Source organism: Pempheris klunzingeri, chromosome 5 (assembly GCF_042242105.1).
Source record: "Pempheris klunzingeri isolate RE-2024b chromosome 5, fPemKlu1.hap1, whole genome shotgun sequence".
Taxonomy (NCBI): domain Eukaryota; kingdom Metazoa; phylum Chordata; class Actinopteri; order Acropomatiformes; family Pempheridae; genus Pempheris; species Pempheris klunzingeri.
Genome location: NC_092016.1, coordinates 19,857,594 through 19,883,120, shown reverse-complemented (window position 1 = coordinate 19,883,120; position 25,527 = coordinate 19,857,594). Strand labels below are relative to the sequence as shown.

Below are 25,527 nucleotides of genomic sequence, written 5' to 3'. Positions count from 1 at the left end.
CTGAGCCGAGCGCGGCCAGAGAATGTGATCGACCTTAGGGCAGCTGCTCAGAGTGCGAGAGCGAGGGACAAAGAGGGTGGAAGAAGAAAAGAACAGACAGATCAGCTTTCACTGCGCTTTGTTTCTCTACACTATAGCGAGCAAGACTGGGGCTTTCTCTTTTCTGTCTCCCACAGAGCCGGGAGATGGAGGCCATCTTTTTGTGTGTGTGCGTGTCTGTGTGTGTGTGAGTGAGAGAGAGAAACCGAGAGAGAGAGAGACCACTGTCCAGTCATGCATGTGCCACGCACCCGGCTAGGTTGCCATGCATCACACCCCTGTGACACGCCATTAACCAGGACAAATCACAGGACCTCAGGGGAGATGGTAGCTTCCTCCACACTGCCTGATTAAAAAGTAAGATATATGAGGTATGTCCACAATGCCTGTGTCCATGCTGGGTAGCAGAACGGGCAAGTGTATGCAGACACACTCAACCTCCCCACACACACACACACACAAACTGGGATGACATTTTTGAATTGCTCCAAACAATCTTGTTTGCCCTGCTATAATGGTGCCTCAGCTGTCATCCTGCTGCAAGAGCAGATCACAATCTATAATTAAGAAGGAGATAAAAAGTGTCCTCTATACTATTTTCTTTGTGACCATTTGTGTCAGATAGGCTTTGCTCTACTTAGGGTTATGAGAAAAGGGCGGACCAGGACAGTGTCACGCTCGTTCTATTTCCAGAACGGTCTGATCTAAAAAACTAACTTTGCTGTGCAGCTCATACCACTCCTATTAAACTATAATAAAATGGGCTGTCAGGAGTCTGCAGGGACTTCTTGCAGAGAGCAATGTGCTCTACTTCATCCTAACCTAAAAAAAAAAATCCACCAGAACAGGACACAAAGATTTCCAAGAGCTGAGTTGCAGCTATTTGCAGTACCATGAGCTCTGCCAGACTGGGTCCTTCACTGGTGTTCCTCATATAGAAAGCATTAAAACAATTAGTGGATGCATATCTGGTTATCAAAAGGACTTTCTTATGACAAAGAGCAGTCTCTCACTCTACTGTGGAAAAATGACCACCCAGTCACCCAGGAATCATTGGAAACACAGAAGCTTAGCCTTTGTTTCGAGCAGAATAACCAGGGATTCAATTTAGTTTTAGGTGACACTGGTATCAATACTAGAACAGGAGGTGGACTTGTACTGATTATTTATACAACAGTTAAGTTGTCATCTTTCTGACCAGTCTAAAGGGAAAAACAGGGTGCATTTGTGACCGAAATGTGAGCATGTAGGGAGCCTTGATCAAGAGAACTAGTGAGTTCCAAATTTATTTTACTTTATATTATTTGCAGATTGTTCCCATTCATTACATTATTCCAAACATCAGAGATGTGTCACAGTAAATACAAATTAAGACAAGATCATCACGAGCTCCATATTTCTTGGAACTATTTAGTTAAAACAAAAAGCATTATAATTTCCATAAACAGGTCTGAAAGCTACCTGTTACTTTGCTGTTAAATTTCTCGGAAGAGTGAAAAAAATCGCTGACTGCTATAGAAAACTCATTAAGTATTTGTTTGAATGGCCAACGAGCATTGACGAACCCAGCACGACAGGCACGCTATCCACACACCGCCTAATTAAACAGAGTTGGCAGTGCTGTGGTCGGAGGATTCAGGTCGAGGAGCAGAGGTCAGCGATTTGGAGACCAGAGGGTCAAGTTGTCCTGGACAGAAGGCCGTCAGCACGGGTTCAGTGCAGGGACAGAGACAAAGAGCACGACAGACAGAAACTGAAAACCACCATAAGCTGCGTTTCAGTAGAATCTTACTTATCAACCTCTGCTATTAGTTAATCTGAAAGTGTGAAAATGAGGAAGTGTACTAGAAATAGCTGATGACTGAGCTGGATTCTTTTCTTTCATCACACGGTGAGGCACAGAAGATACAAAGAAAGATACAAAGAAATATCAGCTGTTTCATTGCATCCAGACCAACATCACATGAGGTCTCATGATGACAAAATAAAGGGGTTATTTATGGAAACGGCTGACCAACACTGCATGGCAGCTAGGAGAGTTTTCAGGGAGTGTAAAAACTTCACAAATGCTTCAAAAGATAATAGAACCATAAACATGTAATGTCATCTTCATCACTCACCTTTAGTTTATTTCATTGTCTGCTGTTTGCTGTTAGCCATGGAGAAACTCTTTGAAGCTTAGAAACTGAGCGAGTAAGAAGGGACAGAACACAGCCAAAGGAGGACTGAAACTTTCTCCATGTGTGACCACTGGCAGCGGGACACAATGAGCAGTGGAGGAACATGTCTGACAGATCTTTATCCGTAAATGGCTCTTTTTTTTTTATTTTTTATTTTTTTATTCCAAGCACCCCACATATGCGTAGCTGGAACCGCAGCTATGGCTCTTGTTTCCATCTCGGGGGAGGGTGCAGGAGAGTTCAGGCCACAGCTGACAGGACCTGCCTGGAGCTGCTCAGACACCAGCCATGGCTGCTCACTCGGCTCGAGCCTTCTCCTGCTGCAGCCCACAATGAGCCTTTATTATGAGGCTGATAAACTCAGAGCTGAGACCCTGGGAAACTCCTTCCAACTCCTCGCTGCACTACTAAAAACAGACCGAGCGCACTGGGGGAACCATAGACAGAGGGATAAGTGACCACATAAAAAAAAAAAAAAAGCGTAGACGTCCACCGCAGCAAGAATACATTATATTTTCAAATAAAAGACAGGGTTGCCTTCTTTGCTTTAAGCTATAATCAATCAAGCTTACAGACACAAAAGGGGATGAAGCCTTTAGTTGACATTTCATTGACCGCTTCTTTTTCTAACACTATTTCGGCCTAAAACGTCTCCTCAGGCCAGCAGCCCAACATGGCAGCCGTGCCTCGAGGGGTGGTCTCTGGCTATTGATTAGGAGGGCAGCCAGCTCAAAGCCCCCTTCCCTTAGGTCGTGAGGTCGAGGTAGAAGAAAGGAAAAGGGGGGGAGGGGACATGGGAGGAGGCGTAGCTTGGTCAGTAAATTAAACTTCTGTTCATCACTGTTAAGGGTGGATGTGAAAGAGTTTATGGCAGAGGGTGGAGGGAGGAATTGTTTTTGAGAAATGTCGTGTGAAACTCTGAGAAATTGCGGTAATGTGTAAAGCTGAAAGGAACTTGCTGGAGGTTATATACACTGACTGAGCATAAGCTCCGTCTGAGAAGACAACCTCATAGGAGATAACGTACTACAGGATATGACATATTGCTAATGCCGTTGCATTGCTGATATCGGGGATTGTTTTAGTCTGCCCTGACACAAAATAATAACTTACTATCTTGAGTCACTGATGAAGTTGAACATTTATCTGTCACTGGCTGGTAGAGGTTACTGCCCTGGTTCATAACTGGATTAGTTATGCACTACATTTTATTGACTGGAAAATTATGTAATTATGAGACACTGTGTACACCGAATTTTCAGCTGTGTTCAAGGAAACAAATCAAACAAGAACAATTGAAGTAGCTCAACACAACTTATATTACAGGTGGTTTCTTCAAATTCAACAACTTTTTCTGACTACTGCAGTCTCAAAATTATTCAACCCCCTGAACAGAATCCCTCATAAGAGCACTCATTTGCAAAGCAGGTGTTGTCTCAAGACACCCGATGCAACTAATCAAGGGCTTCATTAGTTGCATCAGGTTTGCTTGAGACAAAACACACCAAATACTCAGACTGGCTGTGGGTTTGTTCACAGTGACGCTTGGTTGCATGTTAGAAATACGAGTAAGTCGATATAATTGTCCAAAAAAGCTCAGAGATAAGATCATTACCTTGCACAAACAAAGAAAAGGATACATATGGTAGCAAAGGCACTGAATGTTCCTAGAGATGCTGCTGGATGCATAGTCCACAAGTTCAAAGCTAAAGGAACACTGGCTGCACTACCTGGACGTGGCAGAAAGAGGAAGCTATCAACGGCTGCAGCCAGATTTCTGGAGGAGGCAGGTGGTCAAAAACCCTGGAGTGACTGCAAAAGACCTCGTGTTGAATTTGGTGAAACCACCAGTAACATTAGTTGTGTTGAGCTACTTCAGTTGTTCTTGTTTGACTTGTTTCTTTGAACACAGCTGTAAATTTTGCTAAAACACCTAATTTGCAAAAGGGGGGGTTGAATAATTTAAGGTGCTACTGTATATACATTTACAATGACTTAAGCATGCAGTGGAAAGTCATAACGTACAACAAAGCAAGTTGCTAATGTAATTTGGCTTGTCTTTGGCAGGTGCAGGAAATATGAGTAACCATTTGATGAATGCAGACTAGATTTGACTGCCAAACATTTGATTGTTTTGAATTGCATCATTTCAGGAAATCTGGGAAGCCCGCCAGCTGAAAGTAGTCTGAAGTAGAGAGATGCATGGGCACAAGTCAAGGCCCAGGATCAGACCAGGTGCAGGCAGCGCTTTAGTTTTAATTTGACTGGCCAATGCAATGGAATCAAAAATAATACACATTAACTATGTCTCATTTTAAACAATGTCTCATTATTCTACTGATCTGGCAGTAATTCGCCAATATATATACAGGAAGGAAGTGCATTCAACTAAACATAACTTTTGACATTTACATAAAATATTTGGCAACATTTTTCCACCACTGCGAGCCATGGAGCTATGGCGTTTCAAATCCAAACCTCTGTACCCACTTCATGTCATAAACTCAGTGACACATGCCCAAAATCACACTGTAAACAGAAACCAGACAACGCTGTACACAATCTCATTGTATTTCAAGGGATTGATATGTGAGGCTGTTGTTAATTTAGATATGCTTATCAAAATTACAAACTCAATGTGAGAAGGATAACCTGATTAAAGTGTGAACATGCCTGCTGCAACAATCAGATCAAATTAGTGGAGTGGATGTAAAAGCAGTGTGACATCCATTTATGACACTCCTCTCTGCGCACATCTGATGATCTGATTACTTAATGAATCATTTGTCGATTGTTGATATTAAGCTTTTACAGCACATGGTGGTTTGCAGGGAGTTCCAGGAAAAAAAAAAGTATTCACCTATACAAAAATCCTGAGCAAATGTAACCAGGAGCGGCCCCATATAGAGTTGAACTAATCTCTTAAGCATAGAGGGGCGTTGCCACTAGGAGAAGATGGAGGACTTGGGGACCCTAAAAAGCTCAGCTTTCTTCCCAGAAAAGGGGATGGGAGCAGGGTTCCTGAACAGCAGCAGGCCACATCTTGTGAACAGATTGTGTTGGTCAGTCAAAGGTTTGACACAGAAAAGAGGAAGTCAAAGTGGCAGATGTCACATTGTTTAGGTGAACGCAGGAAATAAAAAGCAACAAGAGACTTCACTTGTAGCATGTTTGCACTTGTCTTAAAAAGCTTTCGCCACCGCTTAACACGTAAACAGCTTACATTTGGCAGATGAATCGGCTGAATACACACAGACGCAGATTAAAACAAGTCAGCCAAGTCAGAGATTATGACCTCCGCCTTCACTTATTCCTGCACTGACCTCATACCATCCCTTCCCATCCCCCAATCTCCTTCCCCCTAATCCAGCCCTGCTAGGTGGCAGACAGCAGCACGGCCTGATGGTCAAACTGCGTCTGTCTGCCTTCCTGTCTGTCCATCTGCTGAGCTCCAGCAGTGGTTCAAAGGAATTAAAGTTGTCTAGAAAGTTGCCAAATCCCCCCCCCCCCCAAGCTCTCCCTTTTATTTCACTATCTGATTTGATACTTCTGTTTTACTTTCTCTAAGCACGGTCCAATTCCATTAACACCCTGTGCCTCCTATTAGCTAATGCAGCAGTTACACACTGAATCTCATCCAGCTCATTACCAGGCATGCCAGTCCCACACAGGGATTCTTCTCTATGCTCCAACACCACCAACAGAAAGGGCGAAAACTACAGCAGAACATGGCGTGGTTTGACTTGATCCTTCCTAGGAATAAATTGGACCAATCAGTGTCACTTACAACTGAACACAATACACCAGGCTTGTTTTGTCTTCATTTGTAACGGTGCATTTGCAACCTCTTTTATTTGGTTTAGGGGTAGAGGGGCATGGATAGAGGCTGGTTTGGATATTTTTAGGGGGAGGTGAGGGGTCAGGGGCAGAGGAGAGGGATAATGTCCCGGTGGCCTTTGTGACAACAATGAAAAGCACAGCAGGGAAAGTGAAGCCTTGCTTTAGCTCAGCGGAGTTTATTAAAACTGCAAAAAGGGTGAGTGGCCACAGATGGTGCTGTCAATAACCACTCACCCACCCCTGCAAACGCACGCTCGTGCACACCAATGCCACACCCAATGCCATACCACCGACTGGAAACACACAACACACAGTTATAGAAAGGAGGGGGGGTAGTAAAAACAGATGGTAAATGTGTGTATGGATGTGTGATGTGGAGAAGTGCTCCAGGGGGCGTTAGGATTCCGAAAGTCTTTCAACCTCTAACCTCCATTAACACCTCTGAGAAGCTGTAAAGACAGATCGTCACAGATCCACCAGCATCCACGGTGGAGTATTACTTACTGCAACTGCAGGGAGTGTAAAATAATTTGTTTCAGTACCAAAAATGGCAACATCTGCTCATTGAAATAGAATATTAGATCAAGATTCATTAAAGACCAGAGAGAGAAAGCAGCAAGAAAAGTAGAGGAAAGATCAGGGACATTGGAGTCTTTTGTATTTGTGTAATCCAGTACCACATGGCTTTAGGGGACCACCAAAGTAATGGTTCTCAAGTTCCCATTTCCCTCCAGGTATCCTATTTTCCCCATCAGATTTCTGGATGACTTTAAATGCAGAGAGAGGGTCTTCCTCACGTGGCTCCAGCATGGTGTTAATGGGACAAAAACTTGACAGTCACAAAAGGTCGGGTTACAGTGGCAGCTTGCTTCAGACCTACTCACTCTCCCAAACTCACAGTTGACAATATTCACTAATCAAGAGAGCAAAGGTGACACAAGGACATGGGAGTCTGACAGCTGTTCAAATTTTCACTATCACTCTAATCTCAGTGTGTGTAAAGATGGAATCCTACCAAAAACCGAGATTACAAAGCACCAGGTCAATCAACCATTAACTGATAGCAAGTCAGCTTCTTAATTATGCTGCTTTTCTCCATTTGGTATAATTAAAAATGTAATACCTTCACAATAAATGTTATTGATTAGAGTGCATAATTAATCAGGTAATTCAAACAATGACTACTGACTGGTGTTGCTGTGAATGAACACAAACTGAATCAAGGACACATTTGGATTCAACTTTCTGTGAAAGCACTCAGCAAGTGACTGTTTATATACCCTGAAAAGACAATTTGCTTAAGTACTCCAAAAACTCCCTGGTCTTTTATAATCTAGCATGTTTTTTTTTTTTCCAGCAAAATGAGCCTAAAGAACCATTCTAAATAAAGAGACGGCAGCTTCAGCACACCGCACTCTCATCTCATGCTGAAGTCTGGGGACGATGGATTTATTTCACTAAAAAACCATGGAAGACCGATTTAAAGCAAAATTACAGTTTTGGCTACATGATCCAGATGTTACATATGCCTAGCATCTGCATTATAGGCAGTAATCAACACATACATGCTCATCCACCGACATGCAATTGGACAACCTTAACTCCCACTATTACCAATGTAAATAAACTAATGACTTTCAGCCACAAGACAAATCCTGTTAATTTCAAAGATAACCAAGACCACACCACCTCAGAGCAGTTTCCTGCCTTTAATCCCTCTGCATACAAACATGGCCAGGCCTCTCTGTTTGAGTATGCACAGGGGCAGGGCTCTGATTTCAAACAGCAGTGAAGGCAGGTCAAAGGGGGCTGCCTTTATGATGATCTGGGAGAGGACCCCTGACCGAGGCTCAAGGGGACCTGCCATCAGAGTCACGACCCCCAGGCCACAAACAGCGAGCCAAAGTCTGACATCAAAACCAACACTTTGCTCAAAAGCAAACAAGGCAGCGTTGCTATGCCCTGATCCACCACTCCACAGAAACAGAGACCCACAGAGAATGCCAGTGTACCTGCAACCTTTCCTCAGCCTGTTTCAAATGACTTGAAGCCGTCGTGCGATATAAAGCACAAACAAACTCTACTGTCTTGACCCAATTTCTTAATGTTTTTGTTTTTCCCAAAGCAAGCACAACCTTGATGTAGATGCCGACTTACGCAATTAGCAAACAATAAATCCCCGTGCTACAGAGCTTTTTCAATAAACGGATAATTTCCTTGAATCACCAAAATGACATTCATTTTTATGTCATCTGTGGGAGGGTAAAAAAGGCTGCTGGAGGTACTTAAGGAGTGAATGTCAGCTGAATGACAAGTCAGGCCTGACAACAGTAATGCCAGCCATTGTAGGGAGGCTTTCAGACAGACAGGCAGTCACCATGGAAGACTACATTAAATACCTCTCATCTACTGACTAGAATAACAATGCCACTCTGCACATTGTTGCCATTATGCCTTTGAAAAGTACTGAAAATGTATAAATATAAAAGATGAATCTTAGGGGGGTAAAAAGGTGTAAATCTGCTGATAGCAGATGACCACAGTGCACATGTCATTTACCAAAATCAGGACGGAGGGATTCAGGCTACAGATCAATGGTTATGGGGTTATGCAAGATGAGGCAACACTGGCCACCAGATATTTGTCAAAATATTGTGAGAATAACAACATTTTATTAAACTGTGAGACAGAGAGGATGCTGGCCAAAAGATCAAACATCAGCTCCGGCTGTTTTCTGAGCCGCTTGTTGTTCTACTTCTTGAGTAATCAATGTCTGTTCACCAGAATCTGCCTCTGGCTATCGCAGCTACACTGCAGATGTGATCCCACTCATTATCACTGCAAACTCAACTCATGAAGCGCTCCACAACAGCAAAATCAGGAGCTGCTCTAAAACTGAATATCTAATGTTGACTGAATGCATTTTCGGCCCCTGCTAACTACTCATAACCTACCAACACTCTGGCAGCTATTATTCAAGCACAAACGGGCTGCATTTGCAGGAGTCATCTGACCTACTAAAGAGTCTCATTGTTATGCTTGACAACAGGCATAAACATTTAAATTCTACAGCGATGATACAGTATGTGTGGATGAGCAGAGCGTGACAAGTAACATAGAGCATCTCCATGGTTAATTACAGTGAGTGGAGTTTGTCTGAAGACAGACGGATTTATCCACATTTGTCCAAAAATACATTTGCCTGATAAAAAAATAAATAAAGCAACTCTCAAATTGAAATACCCGCAGGGTATTTGCAATGCAAAAAGAACAAGTACAGTACTTTATGCAAACAGCATGGCACAACCTCTGGTTTAATATCCTCACAGGAATATTTACAATGCATGACAAGCCTCGGTGCATTGCGCTCAGAATTTAACTCTACATCTTCGACAAAACAATACACCTGAATATTGATTTGCTGGGGCTCAGGTGGTCTCGTCAAGCAACAGCTATTCTCAGCAGCATCAGGTTGTTGTTATTACCCCGCTGGGTTCTGCATGACAAATGGGAGGCTTCGTCATCTCTTGTTCAGCATCCCCTATGACTGTGCATCATCCTCTTTTAGAGGCTGAAAGCCCTTAGTCATTCTCGCGGGGGGAGCAGAAGAAAAGGTGCTGGGCATTCCTCGCAAATGAGAGCTTGTGCTCAACCACATGCAACCTTGTAATTCCTCAAGCAGCACCGGTCCCTTCACCACCCTGCCCCCTCCTCTAAACCCCTGCACCCCCGCTAACCTCCCCCCATTCTCTGGATCTAAGGCTGGTTAAGGGGACGTGAATAGGTGATATTTCAGCATGCCAACGGCACCGAGGAACACAGCTGGCTGGCTGGCTGGGGGCCAAATCCCCATGGTTACCCAGGACCAGCAACTACCTCTTTCCTGTGCTGGTCTATCTGGGAATAAACTACCTCTGCTCTGCATGCATGGGGGGACTTGAAGGAGACAGAGGAGACAAGATAAGTTAGGGTTGCATCATTGCAGCGCCCCACCTCTAAATCACCTACCTAAATTGGGGCAGATGGCACTGAGCGGTAAATAAACGGGTCCAACTGCACACAACCAGCTCTTCTGCAGTGCCCCTGAGCAGCACACTGCCTCTCTACACAAGTGTGCTGCCTGAACTTGTTGCAGTCACACTGTGGGAACAATGTGGCAGCTACAAAGTCTCACACCAGCCCTGCGTGGCTAGAAAAGCTCAGCCACTCACCTCAACAGTAACAGGTTGTTCAGTCAACATAATAAAAATGCACCAGACCAGGGCCTGATAGTAAAATGTGTTTCAGCTGATAGAGGTTGTTGCCTGATTGGACATACAACCTGAACATAACAGATGACTTGATATGCAGAGAGCTGGTAATCCCTTCTTTGGATCGGTGGGGAATCTGCTGAGCACTTTCATTGGCTTTTACATGCAAAACTACAAAACAAAAGACCACTAGCTCCCCCCTGAACACATACGACCAATCTTTTTATTTTGCTAATTAAGCTCACCGCCTTCTAATGCTAATATAAACACCATTAAACAGCAGTGGGCCTGTGGGTAACTTTACAGAAATCAGAAGATTGGCTGTTCTGGTTCAACATGTGCCTGTTAAACACCAATAGTAGGTCATATTTTACCAACTTTTTTTTTTAATGTGACACACCACCGGCTGTGACTCCCAAACAGGTAGGGATGAACTAACATTAGCCTGGTCCCTATTAGTCTGCCGCTACACATCCACTCTCTCTTACCTTTGACTTGACTCTCGTACTCCGCGATGATTTCTTTATCCTTTTTGAACCTCGGCGTGGACATTTTCTGTCTTTGCCCGAAGCTTCTTTAAAACTTCTTGTACAAAATAACTGTTTGTCAACAAGCGGGATCCTACAGCAGCGGACGCATCCCACACAGGGCGAGGAAAATGAACGCGAAGAAGAAGAAGAAGAAGAAGAAGAAGAAGAGGAGCGACACAGAATGACACTTTGGGAGGATTAAACTCAGCAACAAGCTCGACTTGGAGCGAGAAGAAAACGTCTAGTTCGTCATTGTTCCTCTTCCCTTTGGATAAGCGGTGGATATTCAGCAGAGCCGATGCGCAATCTTGCTCCAACCAATGGATCCACTCAAGTATCGGAGCAGTCGGCGCGGCGCAACACCACCGAAGAAGAAAAAGAAGGGGGAAAAAGACAATCACGCAACTTTCGGGGTCTCCGCGGCGGGTCTTCACAACGCTCTGCAAAGTAGTGCCAGCGACCCGTCCGCGGGGCTCTGAAGTCGGCTTGAATCGTGCGTGTGTGCGCTTGGGTTTTTTTTCTCTTTAGTGGCTTCCAGTTTGGGACCCGCACACACACACACATTCACGCACGCACACACACGCTCACACTTCCCCCCCTTGCTCGCTCTCCCTCGACGGTTTCTCCCTCCAACTCCCAGCAGGCTCAGAGGCAGACAGGGCAGGCCGACTGCAGCACTCAGCAGCTGGAGCCAGGCAGGGAGAGGAGAGGGGAGGAGAGGAGAGGAGGGGAGAGGAGGGAGGGAGGGACCTGCTCACACATACTGCTAGTGGACACCAGTGGACTGACACGCCCGCTCCCATATCTGAGGGCTTTTTCTTATTTGTCCATGTTGGTCAGCTGTTGGTGACTACAGGCCTCTGCAATTTATACCTAATGCTCTTCCTTAGTATTACTTACACACATGTGACAGAAACACAACTGAACCCACATTAAGACATTTAGGGTTTGCTTTTACTTTTACTTTTATTTGAACACAAGAAAGATCCTATAGGTATGTTTATCTGATATACAGACATCCATTACTGTAAGGGGTGAAATAAAAGTTATTTATAGGGGCCCATAGCTGCAGAGGGCCCTTTAAAGGTCCCGTTAAAATACACTTAGGTGCCCCATATGTCCCCGCTAGACTAACGCACTCATATAAATTACAACTAATATAGATGTGTCCTTACAGGAAGCATATTGCATACATGATTTAGTCATTAAAGAGTAAGTGCATTCTTTAAGCTTTAAAGTCACAAAAACACATTTGAAGATACCACTATGCTTTTGCTCCATTATATTACCTGATCTGTGTTTATTTGGTAAAGACAGAAGTTTTTCCCCATGATTTTTGCCTTTAAAGAAAACAACAACAAAAAACTCAAAACTAATTGGCCCACAGCACCATCTGCAGGGCAGATCAAAAAGCACAGGTTAGCCACAACCACTGATTTCTAGTCAGGACCATACTTCAATTTATTTATTTTTTTATTGCACTTTCATAAAAATAAAAAACGAAAAAGAAAAAAACAAAAAAAAATCCATGCAGCACAGCACTGAAATAAATAGAAAAAGGAAGAAATGTTTTTGTTATGTTTTGATCAGAAAAGTAACACATACCACAGCAACAACATCCATTTTCAAGCTGCCCACAATACAAAATAGATCATTTTCAAACAAGGCTTAAAACACATTATTGCCACTTGATGTTTAGTGTTTCCTAAAAATCACGATATTAAGTGCATACAAACAGAGATATAAAACACAGTTAAAATAATATAAGAACTGTAAAATGCAAAGGCAGTTTATCATTTTATCATTTCTAAAACACCTCGACGTTCCATCATTGTAAACATTAAGATGATAAATATATAGCAATGTCATGGGGCCCTTTACTGACTAGTAATGGCAGCTTTAACACTTTACTACATACATAAATGGTTTTATAACCCGCACAGGAATATTACACTTAACACAACTAGGTTCACTTCACCAGTAGTATGTCACGTTTCTCCACAAACCACAAATAAATTAAAGCTACCGCTATTTATCTTTTAAATGTTTGTTGGTTAAGCACCATAGTCAACCGCTTTTGAAGAAAGTCTCCTCGATGACCTCAGTGAACCTCTCCTTCATCTGCTGACGGAAGCCAGCATACCACTCCAGCAGCCTCCTCCTCCTGTCCACCTTCTGCTCCTGGCTCATCCCTCTCTCCCTCTCCAAGATGGCCGGCAGTTCTTTCCAGTCACTGATGAAGATGAAGGGTGCTCCTGCAGCTTTGAGCAGACGTAGCGGGGAGCTGGCCCCGGCCGCACAGGACCCAGGTGTTAGTACATCTTCCACCACGGGCACCGAGCCGTAAGAGCAGGCCTCGTAGATGCGGTAGCACTCTGTGTTGATCCCAACTGGGCAGAGAGTGAGCTCGCTCTGGGCTAAAGCTGTCTGATAGCGACTCAGACTGTCTGCTGTCTCCTGAGGGAGCCACCTGAGGCAAAGAGGGAGGAAAGATATTATGAAATATATTTCAGTGCTGTTGCAATGAGATAATATAATGCTGTAGACATTCATTTCATCTCCAGCCTGGCTATGGGTTTGTTCAGTGACGTTTGGTTGCATGTTAGAAATATGGGTAAGTCAAGGGAATTGTTCAAAAAGTTAAGAGAACAATTGAAGTAGCTCAACACAACTTATATTACAGGTGGTTTCTTCAAATTCAACAACTTTTTCTGACTACTGCAGTCTCAAAGTTATTCAACCCCCTGAACAGAATCCCTCATAAGAGCACTCATTTGCAAAGCAGGTGTTGTCTCAAGACACCTGATGCAACTAATCAAGGGCTTCATTAGTTGCATCAGGTGTGCTTGAGACAAAACACACCAAATACTCAGACTAGCTGTGGGTTTGTTCACAGTGACGCTTGGTTGCATGTTAGAAATACGAGTAAGTCGATATAATTGTCCAGAAAAGTTCAGAGATAAGATCATTACCTTGCAAAAACAAGAAAAAGGATACAAAAAGATAGCAAAGGCACTGAATGTTCCCAGAGATACTGTTGGAAGCATAGTTTGCAATTTCAAAGCTGAAGGAACCCTGACTGCACTACCTGGACGTGGCAGAAAGAGGAAGTTATCAACAGCTGCCACCAGATTTCTGAGGAGGCAGGAGGCCAAAAACCCTCGAGTGGCTGCAAAAGACCTGCAGCGAGACTTGGTGTCAGCAGGCATTGAGGCTTCAGTCTCTACAGTAAGGCGCATACTAAATGCTGAAAACCTCCATTGCCAAACTCCATATACATGAGCCACAGCAGCTTTGGTATTCTGTTCTGTGGAGCGATGAAACAAAACTGGAACTTTTTGGGTCTATGGATCAGCGGTGTGTCTGGAGGAGGAAGAATGAAACGTGCTGTAAACAACACCCTGCCTACAGTGAAGCATAGCAGTGGCTCAGTGATGCTCTGGGGTTGCTTTGCTTCTTCTGGCACTGGAAACCTGCAGTGTTCACAGGGCAAGATGGATTCAATCAAGTATCAGGAAATCCTTGGAGAAAACGTCTGTGAGGAAGCTGAAGCTTGGACAACGATGATCCCAAGCATACCTCAAAGTCCACCTGATTTCAGAAAAAGTCTTGGAAGATACTAGAGTGGCCGTCACAGTCGCCTGAATTGACTTGAAACCACAGAAAATCTCTGGTGGGATTTGAAGAAGGTGGTTGCAGCACGCAAATCCAAGAATATTAGAGAGCTGGAGGTTATTGCACATGAGGAATGGGCTAAGATACCTGAGAACCTGGTGTCTGGCGGTGCATCACATTTGCAGTAGGTCATAACAGCAAAAGGGGTGCTCTACTAAGTACTAAAGATGCTTGTCGAGAAGGGGTTGGATAATTTTGAGACTGCAGTAGTCATTAAAAGTGGCATCTTGTGTTGAATTTGGAGAAACCACCTGTAATATTAGCTGTGTTGAGCTATTCTATTCTAGAAAGGCTGTAGCTGTGGAAGGTATCCACTTGATTTGACTAACTAATCCTGCTGAAGCCTCACATACAAATACTTTTGCACAGAAAAAGACCTGTGGGTTTGGTCCTTCATTACTTTGGAAGTGCTGTAGAATGGGATCTCTTTGCTACCAGTACAGACAGGGAGAACGATTACAACTACCAGTAACACATTCAGTGTACATACAGGCAGTATTTTAGGATACACTAGAAAAAGTGTCTATCCGTTCTTCATTCTGTCTTTTCCAGGTTCTCAGGGGCCTTGAACATATTTGACAGTTTGTGGAATAAAGAAAAATAAGGACTTAGAGGGACTGTATGGTCTTTAATTAGCCCTTTCTCCTTATATTTTACCGCATAAGACCTAGAAAAAACCCTTGACTTTGTAAGTAGGAGAACCCCAGTGACTGCACAAAAATAGTTTTATCATAAATAATCTAAATTATTACTGATGTTATAAAAAGATGAAATAGAAAGGCATCAGTGAGAAACTCTTGATATTAATATTCTCAATGAGTATTTTTAAATCATTTTTATCTGAGAAAACAGGATAATCATACATTTCTTGTCATTAATACTAAATATAAAAGTTTCACTATTTCATATCAGTCCTACAAAACGGCTCAACAACTAAATAATGACTTACTTCTCTCGGGCATTGGTGAAGCATTCCTTATCCAGGCCAGTTTGTTTCAGCACCTGCATGAGAGTTTCTCTGGAGGAATTTTTGTAAACAGTTCCTAGGAAATTGCAGAGGTATGGCCTGTTGGAGGTGATTAATTGGGCATTCGGCCTGATCATAGGAAACTGCCTGTATCTGCACAGAAACAAGCAAAACAGAGCAACATGTTTGACAGTGTTATTCATTTAAACAGGCAGCTTTCACAGTTTAATAAACTGATATTGAGCACTTATGGTCTACACACACACACACACAGGAGTACTAGGAAATGACATACGTGGCGACACCAAGAGGCCACTGGAAGACATCCTTGTCATTGACCCAGGGGCTGTCGTACACTAGAAACAGCAGGTCCACAAAGCCACCATTCCTCTTTAAGTACGGGCTGATCCAATTGTTGTTGCAGTGCTCGTTGCCCAGCAGCACCACGGCCACATGTGACACTGTGTGGGATCGTACCAGAGCTTGGACATGCTCAAGCCACCGCGTGGAGTAGGAGACCTTCTGCTGCTCGCGGCCGTTCAGCACCAAAACCAGGCTGCTCATATCCAGAGGGGCGTGACCCTGGACCACAGCAGGACCTGTGTAGAAACTGAAGATGCAGATGAATTAGGGAAGGGAAGGAGAACAAAGTACATATTTGATGGTTCTGTCTTATCGTTATACAGTATGATGTGGTGCATTTCATGTGTTGTATTTCACATAGTGCCAAAAGCATACTATATGTTTGGCAGCCTTTTAAATATTCCATCTTTGTTACCTGAAATCAATCTTTCCTGACTGCAGCTCTCCTTCTCTCCACTGTGCTACCTTATCAGTAGGGTTGAGAGGTCCATCTAAAATATGTTCCCACAGGTAAAGGCCTGAGGAGAAAAGAAGGGTTAATGCAGTTTGCCATTGGAGTTAAATGTCATCATGTGGAGCGCCATTATGATGTACCATCGCCTGCCTTCCGCAGCAGAGCACGTTAGTATTATATCTACATCTATGTATGTAGACACTCCTGTTATAATCAGGTACATATACAGCATGTTCAGTTACTGAGTCTCACTTTAACTTAATGACTTAGGAAGTATGTAAGAATATAATTTTTTTTTTTAAAAACAGCGAAAAGGGAGAGGGAAAAAAATTCAAGCTGAAGCTTATTATAATTGTTTCTGACTAATAAATGTTTATATTTGAAGCCTTATTATTTATTCCAAATGATAAATAGCATGATGCAACTTTGTCAAAGCTCTATCCCTCTCTGTAACGCAAGAAAGAGAATATTTCGCAATTTTCCTTCAAATAAGGAAGAATTATAAATTATAGAGAATATTTCAAACCCTTCAAAACATGTTTGACATACAGTTTCATCTGGTCTTTGTTCTGTTGATTTTTGATCTTCTTAATCTGGCTGACTTTATTTCATTTACACTCTGAGCTACACAAATATGACTGATGTACTATATTGACTTAACCTTTAGAAAAATCTTTGATTCTGGACATTTGGACACTTCCGGTAGTTTTCTTATTAGCAGTGATTACGTTATTATTATTTCTTTCCCTATCTAAACACTGTTCATCTTCATCACTAAAGCACAGTATCTTCTTGCTACCTGCAATAACACTGTAAACTTATGCAAACTTCACATACGTTGCTTCGTACATACATCAGAATTTAGAAAATAATTTGGTTTGCTCCCATCATCAAAGTTCTGTGAAGTTTAGTGATAAATGTACGGTGGCCGGGAGGTGCAAAACAATTTTACAATACAAGAAACACTTTTACAAAGCTGGAGACAAATTTACATTTTAGAAAACATTTTTACAAATCAGAAAACAAAATTACATTGCCATAACACATTTACAAGTCCTGAGGCAAATTTACATTTGAGAAAACAAATTTACAAGACGTGAAACACTTTCACAAACGCCGAGACAAATTTACAAGTGACGAAATACTTTTACAAGCGGCCGAAACAAATTTACAAGTAACTTTTTCAACCGGAAAGGGAATGTACCAACTGTCGAGTAGAACCGGAAGTGATAAGGAGTTCATGGCGACCCACGATGGACGGCAGTCAAGCGGTCTTTTGCCCATTTTGTGGCGAACATATAAGCCGATTAACGCGGTACATTCCCTTTCCGGTTGAAAAAGTTACTTGTAAATTTGTTTCGGACGCTTGTAAAAGTGTTTCGTCACTTGTAAATTTGTCTCGGCGTTTGTGAAAGTGTTTCACGTCTTGTAAATTTGTTTTCTCAAATGTAAATTTGTCTCAGGATTTGTAAATGTGTTATGGCAATGTAATTTTGTTTTCTGATTTGTAAAAATGTTTTCTAAAATGTAAATTTGTCTCCAGCTTTGTAAAAGTGTTTCTCGTATTGTAAAATTGTTTTGCACCTCCCGGCCACCGTATAAATGGCTGCACAATAGGAGTTAGTTAAAAGCTACTAACAGAGGCCTGAGCTGCCGGAATGCACCAAAGCTTTTTTCCTCAGGCTTTCTGCAGTTTTTCATCACAGTGCGCCAAGGTTGTAGTTGTTTATAGTTTTTAAACTATGTGCAGTAGTGTTTGTAATTTTCATACATGACACAAAGTCTGTACTGTCCATTACTCATGATGTATGGCTGCATTGCCCTCTTCTTGTATTTCTTGCACCTCAGCGTCAGCGAGGAATATTATTCTTTACAACTGTATGATTGTATACGAATAAAGACAATAACTTCAACTGAAAATGTATATTGTTTAAAGTTGAAACATCCACAAGAAAAAAAAAAAAATCATCAATCACAAGAGTTGGAAGCACAAAATCAGATTTGATCTAAGTCGGTATGTGCACTTCTTACGAGAAAATCACGAGTCAGTGCACGAATGCAAATGAAGTCTTTGTCATTTCACTCCAGAATCTCAAATCACAGACCTCTCCTAACACCATGGCTTACCTATGGCAGCTTTCCCCCAGATCTGGACTTTGTATCTTTGAGGTTTGTTCTTGTCAATTCGACCCAGGTGCTGTTTGAAGGCTTCTCTCTTCCTGTTCAGATCTGAGTTGTACTCCACCTGTTCATCCTCCCACGGGTTCCAATCATCTGCTCTCAGTGGAGCAACAGCACCGCCATCTCTGACACCACCTGCAAACACAGCACATAATTTCCATTCAGTCAGTGGGAGTGAATTTCCGCTATCTGCCATAAACACGTTTGTTTTTACTGTCAAATTCAGGGAGATTTACGCAGCATCTCTGCAAATCAGGCCGGATGACGATTGTGCGGTGTGAGATCAATTACCCGAGGGTGCTCCCGTCTCTTTCTTCACCACCCTGTGAACGCGAGAGATTACTTTGGTGCTGAAGAATACATTGTACGCAGCATAGAGTGAAAACGCCACATACGCGAAAATAATTAGAAGGAATAGCTTTCTTTTGGGTATTTTCATCTTTCTTTTCTTTTCCTTTTCTAAATCTCAGGTTACCATTGTGTAGTTCGTCTCCATATTTTGTGACAGGACCCTTGTTTACATCACGAAGACCCCATGGATACGGCTGCCCTACTTAAATGCCTGTACCAAATTACCCACTGTTTTAAAAGCATCAGTGGTTTCTATCATTTTGGACAAAACTACCACCAAATGTCAACAATGAATCTATAAAGTTAGTTTTTGGCATTGATTAATAACTGTAAGATAATATAACAACGTGATATGTTAGAAAAAACAGGAGCTCTGCGGTCAACCCTCATCCTAATGCGGAAAGCCGCGAAGGCGGAGTTGGTTTCTGGTGAAGCAAACTAGAGGTGCACGCTAGATTTGTTCGCGCAAGGTCGCGTGCCCAGCTACGGGGCTGTGGTTTCATATTTGGGGCAAATATGTTGTCCATAGCCGCTCGTGCCGGGGCTCTTTCCCCATGTTTGCGGGCAACAAAGCCCACAGTTAAAAGCCTGTCGATCCCGGGAGCGAAGGAGCTGGTGTCCGCTGCTGGTAAGGACGAGCATCGGACGTGTGTGCTGTGTGATGTGACGATCCGACTCAACATACTAACAGCCTACATTTAAGTTACCACTTCCACATCAGAGGACACGCTAATGTGGTGTATCTTTGTTTTTCACATTGTTCGTCTGCAAACTACAGTTGATGTTACAGCTAACTTCCTGTAGCTTTGTAGTTTCCTTGATGCTAACAGCCGAGTTGTTGATACTGACATCTGTGACCTGACGGAGGGTCAACAACAGATTAAATCCCACGATGTGATCAAATATAGAGATATGAAAAGTTCATTACAACAGACCTAAACACCAAAGTCCACCACTTAATGCCACTGACATCAGTCTTCATATTTGGCCTTAACGATGTAAATGTGAACTGAAGTGAAGTGATGATCATCACCTCCTTTTTTCATTCTGTAGACTAAACGTTTAATCTGTTAAATGAAAAGAAAACTGCCGGATATATAGACATTGATGAAAACTGTTAGTAGTAGCATTACTGACGGAATCAGGATTTCTAGATCTGGACCTGATCTGATGTGCTTTATGGTGGGAAAATGTTCAAATCCTGATATCTGCTGCTGTTTTGTTTTTAAAAGTCCATCCTCTGGTTTCAATAATCTATAATGACAAATGGTCATGGATAATGTGAATAAAATCATTAGTGATTTAATCCAAAATTTGAATTTCTTAAATTTCTGTACCATGCTAAAAGTAAAGCTTTCCAATGTCTCATGTGTGAACCTTAAATAATCAAGTCTGTATCTTTGTTCATCATAAGATCTAGTGTTGATTAAGCTTTGAGTTGGAGGTTAAACTGTCATGTGCTGAAAATCTACAAATGGATTCCAACATTTTAGAGGCGAAATGTGATAATTAAAAGTTATAAATACTCAATATTAAGCAACAGAGGCATTAGATGTTTAAAGTTTACAATATTTTTTTTGCCAACTGCTTCGTGCATCTGCTTTGTCTTCAAGAACTGCATCATTTGTCTCATTTCCAGCTCCTGGGCGAATCCGCCTTGCCCACACGGATGTCAAGATTCCTGACTTCGCGGACTACCGTCGCCCTGAGGTCTCCGACCCCAACAAGTCCTCTCAGGAGAGCAGTGAGGCAAGAAGGTCATTCTCTTACCTCCTCACTGGAGCGACCACTGTGGTCGGTGTCTACGCAGCCAAGACGGTGGTCTCCCAGTTTGTGTCCTCAATGAGTGCATCAGCAGACGTCCTGGCGTTATCCAAAATTGAGATCAAGCTCGCTGACATCCCTGAGGGCAAAAACATGACCTTCAAGTGGAGAGGAAAGCCCCTGTTTGTGCGTCACCGCACAGAGAAGGAAATCTCCACAGAGGCGGCTGTGAATCTGGCTGAGCTGCGTGACCCCCAGCATGACAAGGATAGAGTGCTCAACCCCAAATGGGTTATTGTCCTCGGCGTGTGCACCCATCTGGGTTGTGTGCCCATCGCCAACGCCGGAGAATACGGAGGCTACTACTGTCCCTGCCACGGCTCCCACTATGATGCATCAGGAAGAATCAGAAAGGGACCTGCTCCGCTCAACCTGGAGGTTCCCTTCTATGAATTTCCTGACGATGACACGGTCATGGTGGGATAAATAACGGCGCTCTGTCTCGGCTTCTCTCTGTAATTTGTATTTTTTGTGTGAGAGTTAAGGGTTAGAATAAAATGTGTGTATTTACTAATACAAATATTTCCATTACATCTTTTCACACTTTATCTATCTCCATAGAGTTCTGTCATTACACACTACTTTTTGTATATTTGGAGCGAATCCACAACAGCGACGGGTGAAGGAAACAACATTTTTTACAAAGACTTAACTAAGGCTTTAAAAAAAAAAAAAACATGAGTCTTCCTGGCCTGAGTTCTACTTTGTATTTAAGAGGATTTTACACAACAACTTTTGACAACGACAGCCAGGTCCCTTTAGGATATCTTGAGGCACAATCCTCAAAGTTAACGGGCTACATTCAAGCCCGTTTGAGGTGAGAGAACCAAACACTACCAATAGAACAAGGGGAGACTTGACCACAGCCATGATGTGTCTAAAACATGGGTAGATGTTTGCTCTAAGCACTCTTTCTTCTGTTCTGTGAGCTTTTCTCAGACAAAATGTTTCATAGCAGTGATGTCAGTAGCCAAGAGTGTTTCAAAACTGCCAAATGAGATTAAGCACTATTAATTTACAGTCAGATCTCCAGCTGATTTAATGCTGAGGGAAAAAGTGCACTCTATAAAACAGGAAAAATACAAAGTTTTTTGTTTTTATTGATGAAATCATTTAAAGCGATAAAGAGCCTCCATGATGACAATACGGCACACTTTACACAGACGCTGGTATATTCCCACTCCCACTTAATTTACATCAAATCAAAATATTTCACTGTAGCCTAAAGTCGGCGCTCATTCACTGCATAATCCTTTGCATTTAAATATCGAAAACTTCAGTGTGGCCTCAACACCCATTCAGGCCTTAATTCAGAGCAACTTTTAATATCAGACATGAGGATCAGTGCCATTAAAGGCTTAATAAATAAATAAATAATTCCAACTGATAAGTGCACTTCCCATGATAAGTGAATCCACGGTCGTATTAAACCGTGTAACCTGTTGCCAGGACTGTGATGGCGTCTTCACATTTGATAAAGAGTCTCTCAAGAAACAGTTTTTTTTTCCAAAGACTCTGTTCTCTTGAGCACGAGTCCAGTCATCCCAGTGTTTCCGCAGACTCTAATCCACGTAGTGCACCTGTGCCTGGAGCTCCTTGGTGATGTACCCGAGAAGGGCGCCCGTGAGCTGCTGCTTCAGTGTGGCGTTGCCCATCACGAGAGCGGTTAGCTGAGCCACATCTGTCCACTGAACGTCCCCGAGGACGGCCATGACATCGTCGTAAAGCTTCTGCTGCTGCTGAGGGCTGAGCTCCATGATGATCTGAGGCAGTGGTTTGAACTGTCCGCTGGTCAGCCAGCAGCCCAGAAGGCCTCCCACTGCACCGCCTACAGCCGGAGAGGGTTTCAAACTTACAAATTTAGCAACAGCATTGATCAGCCCTGCAAATCAGTATATGTTTGCAATGTAGCACTTGTAAATACTGCACATTATGCATGCAGTGAAGTGAAGTATACTAGTAGTCTACTAGTAAGAAGCACTCAGATCTATAAGTAAAAGCAGCAATACAGCAGTCGGGAGTATTGAAACGTTTACTTCACAAATGTATTAGAAAAATAAGTTACAGAGGAAGAGTTATTGATGCATTAATATGTTCATCACTTTAATGTTGCAGCTGGGAAAGACGGAGCTCATTTTAATGACCCCTTATTTCAGCCTATAATATTACATCATAATGTACTTGTTGATTATATTATTAATCTCAATCCAGAACTAGTAACTAAAGTTATGAAATAAATGTTGTAAACCTACAGACCTTCACTTAGTTACTTTCCTCCACTGCCTTAAACTGATGAAACTTTCCTTCCTTCCTAATATTTCAAATGAATGTATAATTCATGGATAAATGTCCACGGTGGTATTATATTAACACTCTGGAATATTTAAGTATATATATATATATATTTTCTGTAAATTAAAGGAACTGTTTGCATCTTTTCCACTTACCTACTGCAATACCTAGAGGGCCCCCGACCAACCCCCCAGCGAAGGCCAGTCCCCCAGCCGCTGCTGCTCCCTTCCCTGAGCCTTTCACTGTGGTCTGGATCTGCTGATTGGCAGATAACTCACAACACAGCTTCATCACATCATCCAGCCGATGGCCCATGCTGTGGGTCACAGTCACAACTTTAGGAGACACGAAGAAGACGTGTGTGCCAACAATGTTAACCATAAGCATGAGGAAAGAAATCAGGGAGACGCTGTCAGTCACAATATTATTATTTGTCATTTTCTCTTCACAAATCGAGCTCTGAATTCAACACGATTCAAGACACCGAGCTCTTACAACGACCATGTGTGTATTGATCACTGTGGTGGCACACATGGTGCATTTAAAACAGTGGTTATTTACAGATGTATTAGTAAATTATACCAGATTGCGTCAGAAAACATCATCAGACTCACACCACCTTCATCAGCCGGTGTGTTTCTCCACTAAACACGGTCCGTTCACAGAGAAGCAGCCTGCTATCAACACACCTGCTGGGTTATCAGATCCTCATCCACGTCTGTTGGGCTCGTTTTTAATATGTTATTATGAGGTCAGCTGTGATCTCTTCTGCCGGTCTGATTTCTGAGCTTGCATTGCTATGGTCGCAATGCCTGATGGGAGCAACAAAAAAATGCTGCGTTCACGGAGGTTCGACCAACCCCGTATTTCCCTGCCTATTGGTCGGAAAACAGCATGCAACCGGTTGTAAATTAGTGTCATGGATGGTTAATGTTCATTTTGTATGGACCATGTGACAGGAAACCACTGACAATGCTCGTCACGTGATTGCAGAGAACAGAGATAACTTTAAGCAATTTAAATCTATTTCCTTTGTTAAAAAAAGGAATAAAACACTTTCATGTTAAAGGTGTTTGTTTTGGTGTTGGTGTGTGGGGTTGGAGGTGTTTTGCTGATTAATCTACTTACGTAGACGATGAATTAATTAAGGATAATGTAATAATAATGACTTAATTGATATGTAAGTACACATTTGTTAATTATAAGGTTTATGAATTCGGGGGAGGCGTTAAAGGGAATTGTATTTGTCTCATTAACAATACCTTAAATTGATGATGAAACTTCCCTTGTCTAGAATTTCAAATTAATGTATAATTTGTGCGTAAATGTCACGTTCCCTTTAATTTGTTCTTAATTTGGTGCACGAGACATTTATAATTAATTGGCAAACCACCAAAACATAAATATGTAAATTATAGAACATTTGATGTCTTTAAGGGATTCTTGTTTTACAGTGCATTCGTTTTTACAACTGGTGCATCTAATATTTCCGACTGCATTTGAAGGCAACAAAGGCAGCCAATGAGCGTGTGAGGAGAAGGGGGCTGGACCCACGGTGGTGTTACATTAATACTCTGAAACCAAACTTGTTCATCACAACTGTCCCGTTTGAGCTCATGCACCTCTGCTGACAGCGATGTGGGCTGGTGTTTGAGTCTGTGCGTCTTTAAATGTGATCTTAACTCGGCTGTTTGTGCAGATTCACCACGTCCCTTAAACGCACCGCTACTTTTACTGCAGATAAACTGTGAAAATGGCCGAGCACAGTGTGACGCTGTTACTGTGTGCTGGTCTTGTATTGTAGCAGTATGTCGACTGTTTACATTTGTGCAATCATCCACATTTACCCAGAGTGCACCGGGCGAAGGAGGGACAGCTGCGTCAAGCTGACTTCATGTAACTGGAAGACGGAAGAGACGATGCTTCTGTCTTCACAATAAAAGCATGAAACGACTGAACAAAGCAGGGCAAAAGAGAGAGAGGTCCAGTTTGTCTGTGTCACTGGCATAGCTACACTGGTTTTGACAGCTCTATTAGTCACGCTGCACATCAACAATTTACAGTTGAGATGTGTATATATTCACTTAAATGAACTTACAATACATTGAAACACAATAATACACGACTAATTTAACACGAACCACTCTGTATGGTGAGCTTATCTTTTTTTTTTTTTTACTTTTGCATGTCTTGATTCACACACCTAATGGCCCTCAAAGGCCGGAGCTCACCATGTAGTACTTCCTGATCATTTACACAAGTGTAATTTTGTGTTGGAATCATAGAGTGTATAAAACAGGTTGTAATATGCAAATAAGGGCTTAAGGTGAGTCCTGCTTCATCACCTGATCATGAGGTCGTACCCTGTGTTAAAATCTAGTTTTTCTAGACTTTCATCATCCTCAGCCCTGAAATAATTGTCATTTAATAAAACACACGAGGCGTGTTGCTGTGTAATATTCCTGCACAGGAATGAGCTGCGTACTTGTAGTTACCCTGAAAAGCGACGCGCAGGTGAGGTCTTTTATTTTGAACGTGCCTACCGGAAGTTCCGCTATTAGAGCCGGTGTTTTGACCTTGG

General features: G+C 42.5%; 4 protein-coding genes across 7 annotated transcripts in view; 1 reads left to right on the top strand and 3 right to left on the bottom strand.

Moving 5' to 3' along the window:
• srgap1a (SLIT-ROBO Rho GTPase activating protein 1a) overlaps positions 1 to 11,355 on the bottom strand; it is a 79,473-nt gene extending 68,118 nt beyond the window's left edge. For all 3 annotated transcript variants that reach the window (XM_070830198.1, XM_070830199.1, XM_070830200.1), the window contains exon 1: positions 10,798 to 11,355. In XM_070830198.1, coding sequence (XP_070686299.1) covers positions 10,798 to 10,861 — 64 coding nt within the window. In that variant the 5' untranslated portion in view covers positions 10,862 to 11,355. The remainder of the gene's footprint in view (positions 1 to 10,797) is intronic.
• Positions 11,356 to 11,979: 624 nt separating this feature from the next.
• rxylt1 (ribitol xylosyltransferase 1) lies at positions 11,980 to 18,958 on the bottom strand. The gene is made up of 6 exons (XM_070831015.1): positions 18,771 to 18,958; positions 18,426 to 18,614; positions 16,260 to 16,362; positions 15,777 to 16,091; positions 15,464 to 15,634; positions 11,980 to 13,309 (listed from the first exon to the last, which is right to left on the bottom strand). The coding sequence occupies exons 1-6, from the start codon at positions 18,916 to 18,918 to the stop codon at positions 12,907 to 12,909; spliced, it is 1,329 nt and encodes a 442-aa protein (XP_070687116.1). The 5' UTR covers positions 18,919 to 18,958; the 3' UTR covers positions 11,980 to 12,906.
• Positions 18,959 to 19,241: 283 nt separating this feature from the next.
• Positions 19,242 to 21,185, top strand: LOC139201573 (cytochrome b-c1 complex subunit Rieske, mitochondrial-like). Its single transcript, XM_070830934.1, has 2 exons — positions 19,242 to 19,458; positions 20,470 to 21,185. The coding sequence occupies exons 1-2, from the start codon at positions 19,347 to 19,349 to the stop codon at positions 21,078 to 21,080; spliced, it is 723 nt and encodes a 240-aa protein (XP_070687035.1). The 5' UTR covers positions 19,242 to 19,346; the 3' UTR covers positions 21,081 to 21,185.
• Positions 21,186 to 21,786: 601 nt separating this feature from the next.
• Positions 21,787 to 23,846, bottom strand: LOC139201711 (protein C19orf12 homolog). Of its 2 annotated transcripts, none has more exons than XM_070831106.1 (3): positions 23,636 to 23,846; positions 23,102 to 23,281; positions 21,787 to 22,482 (listed from the first exon to the last, which is right to left on the bottom strand). In XM_070831106.1, exons 2-3 carry the CDS (start codon positions 23,259 to 23,261, stop codon positions 22,217 to 22,219), a joined length of 426 nt encoding a protein of 141 aa, XP_070687207.1. In that variant the 5' UTR covers positions 23,262 to 23,281; positions 23,636 to 23,846; the 3' UTR covers positions 21,787 to 22,216. The 2 variants fall into 2 exon arrangements, with proteins under 2 accessions (XP_070687207.1, XP_070687206.1); XM_070831105.1 differs by having other exon boundaries at positions 23,102 to 23,262; positions 23,636 to 23,837.
• Positions 23,847 to 25,527: the final 1,681 nt, after the last annotated feature.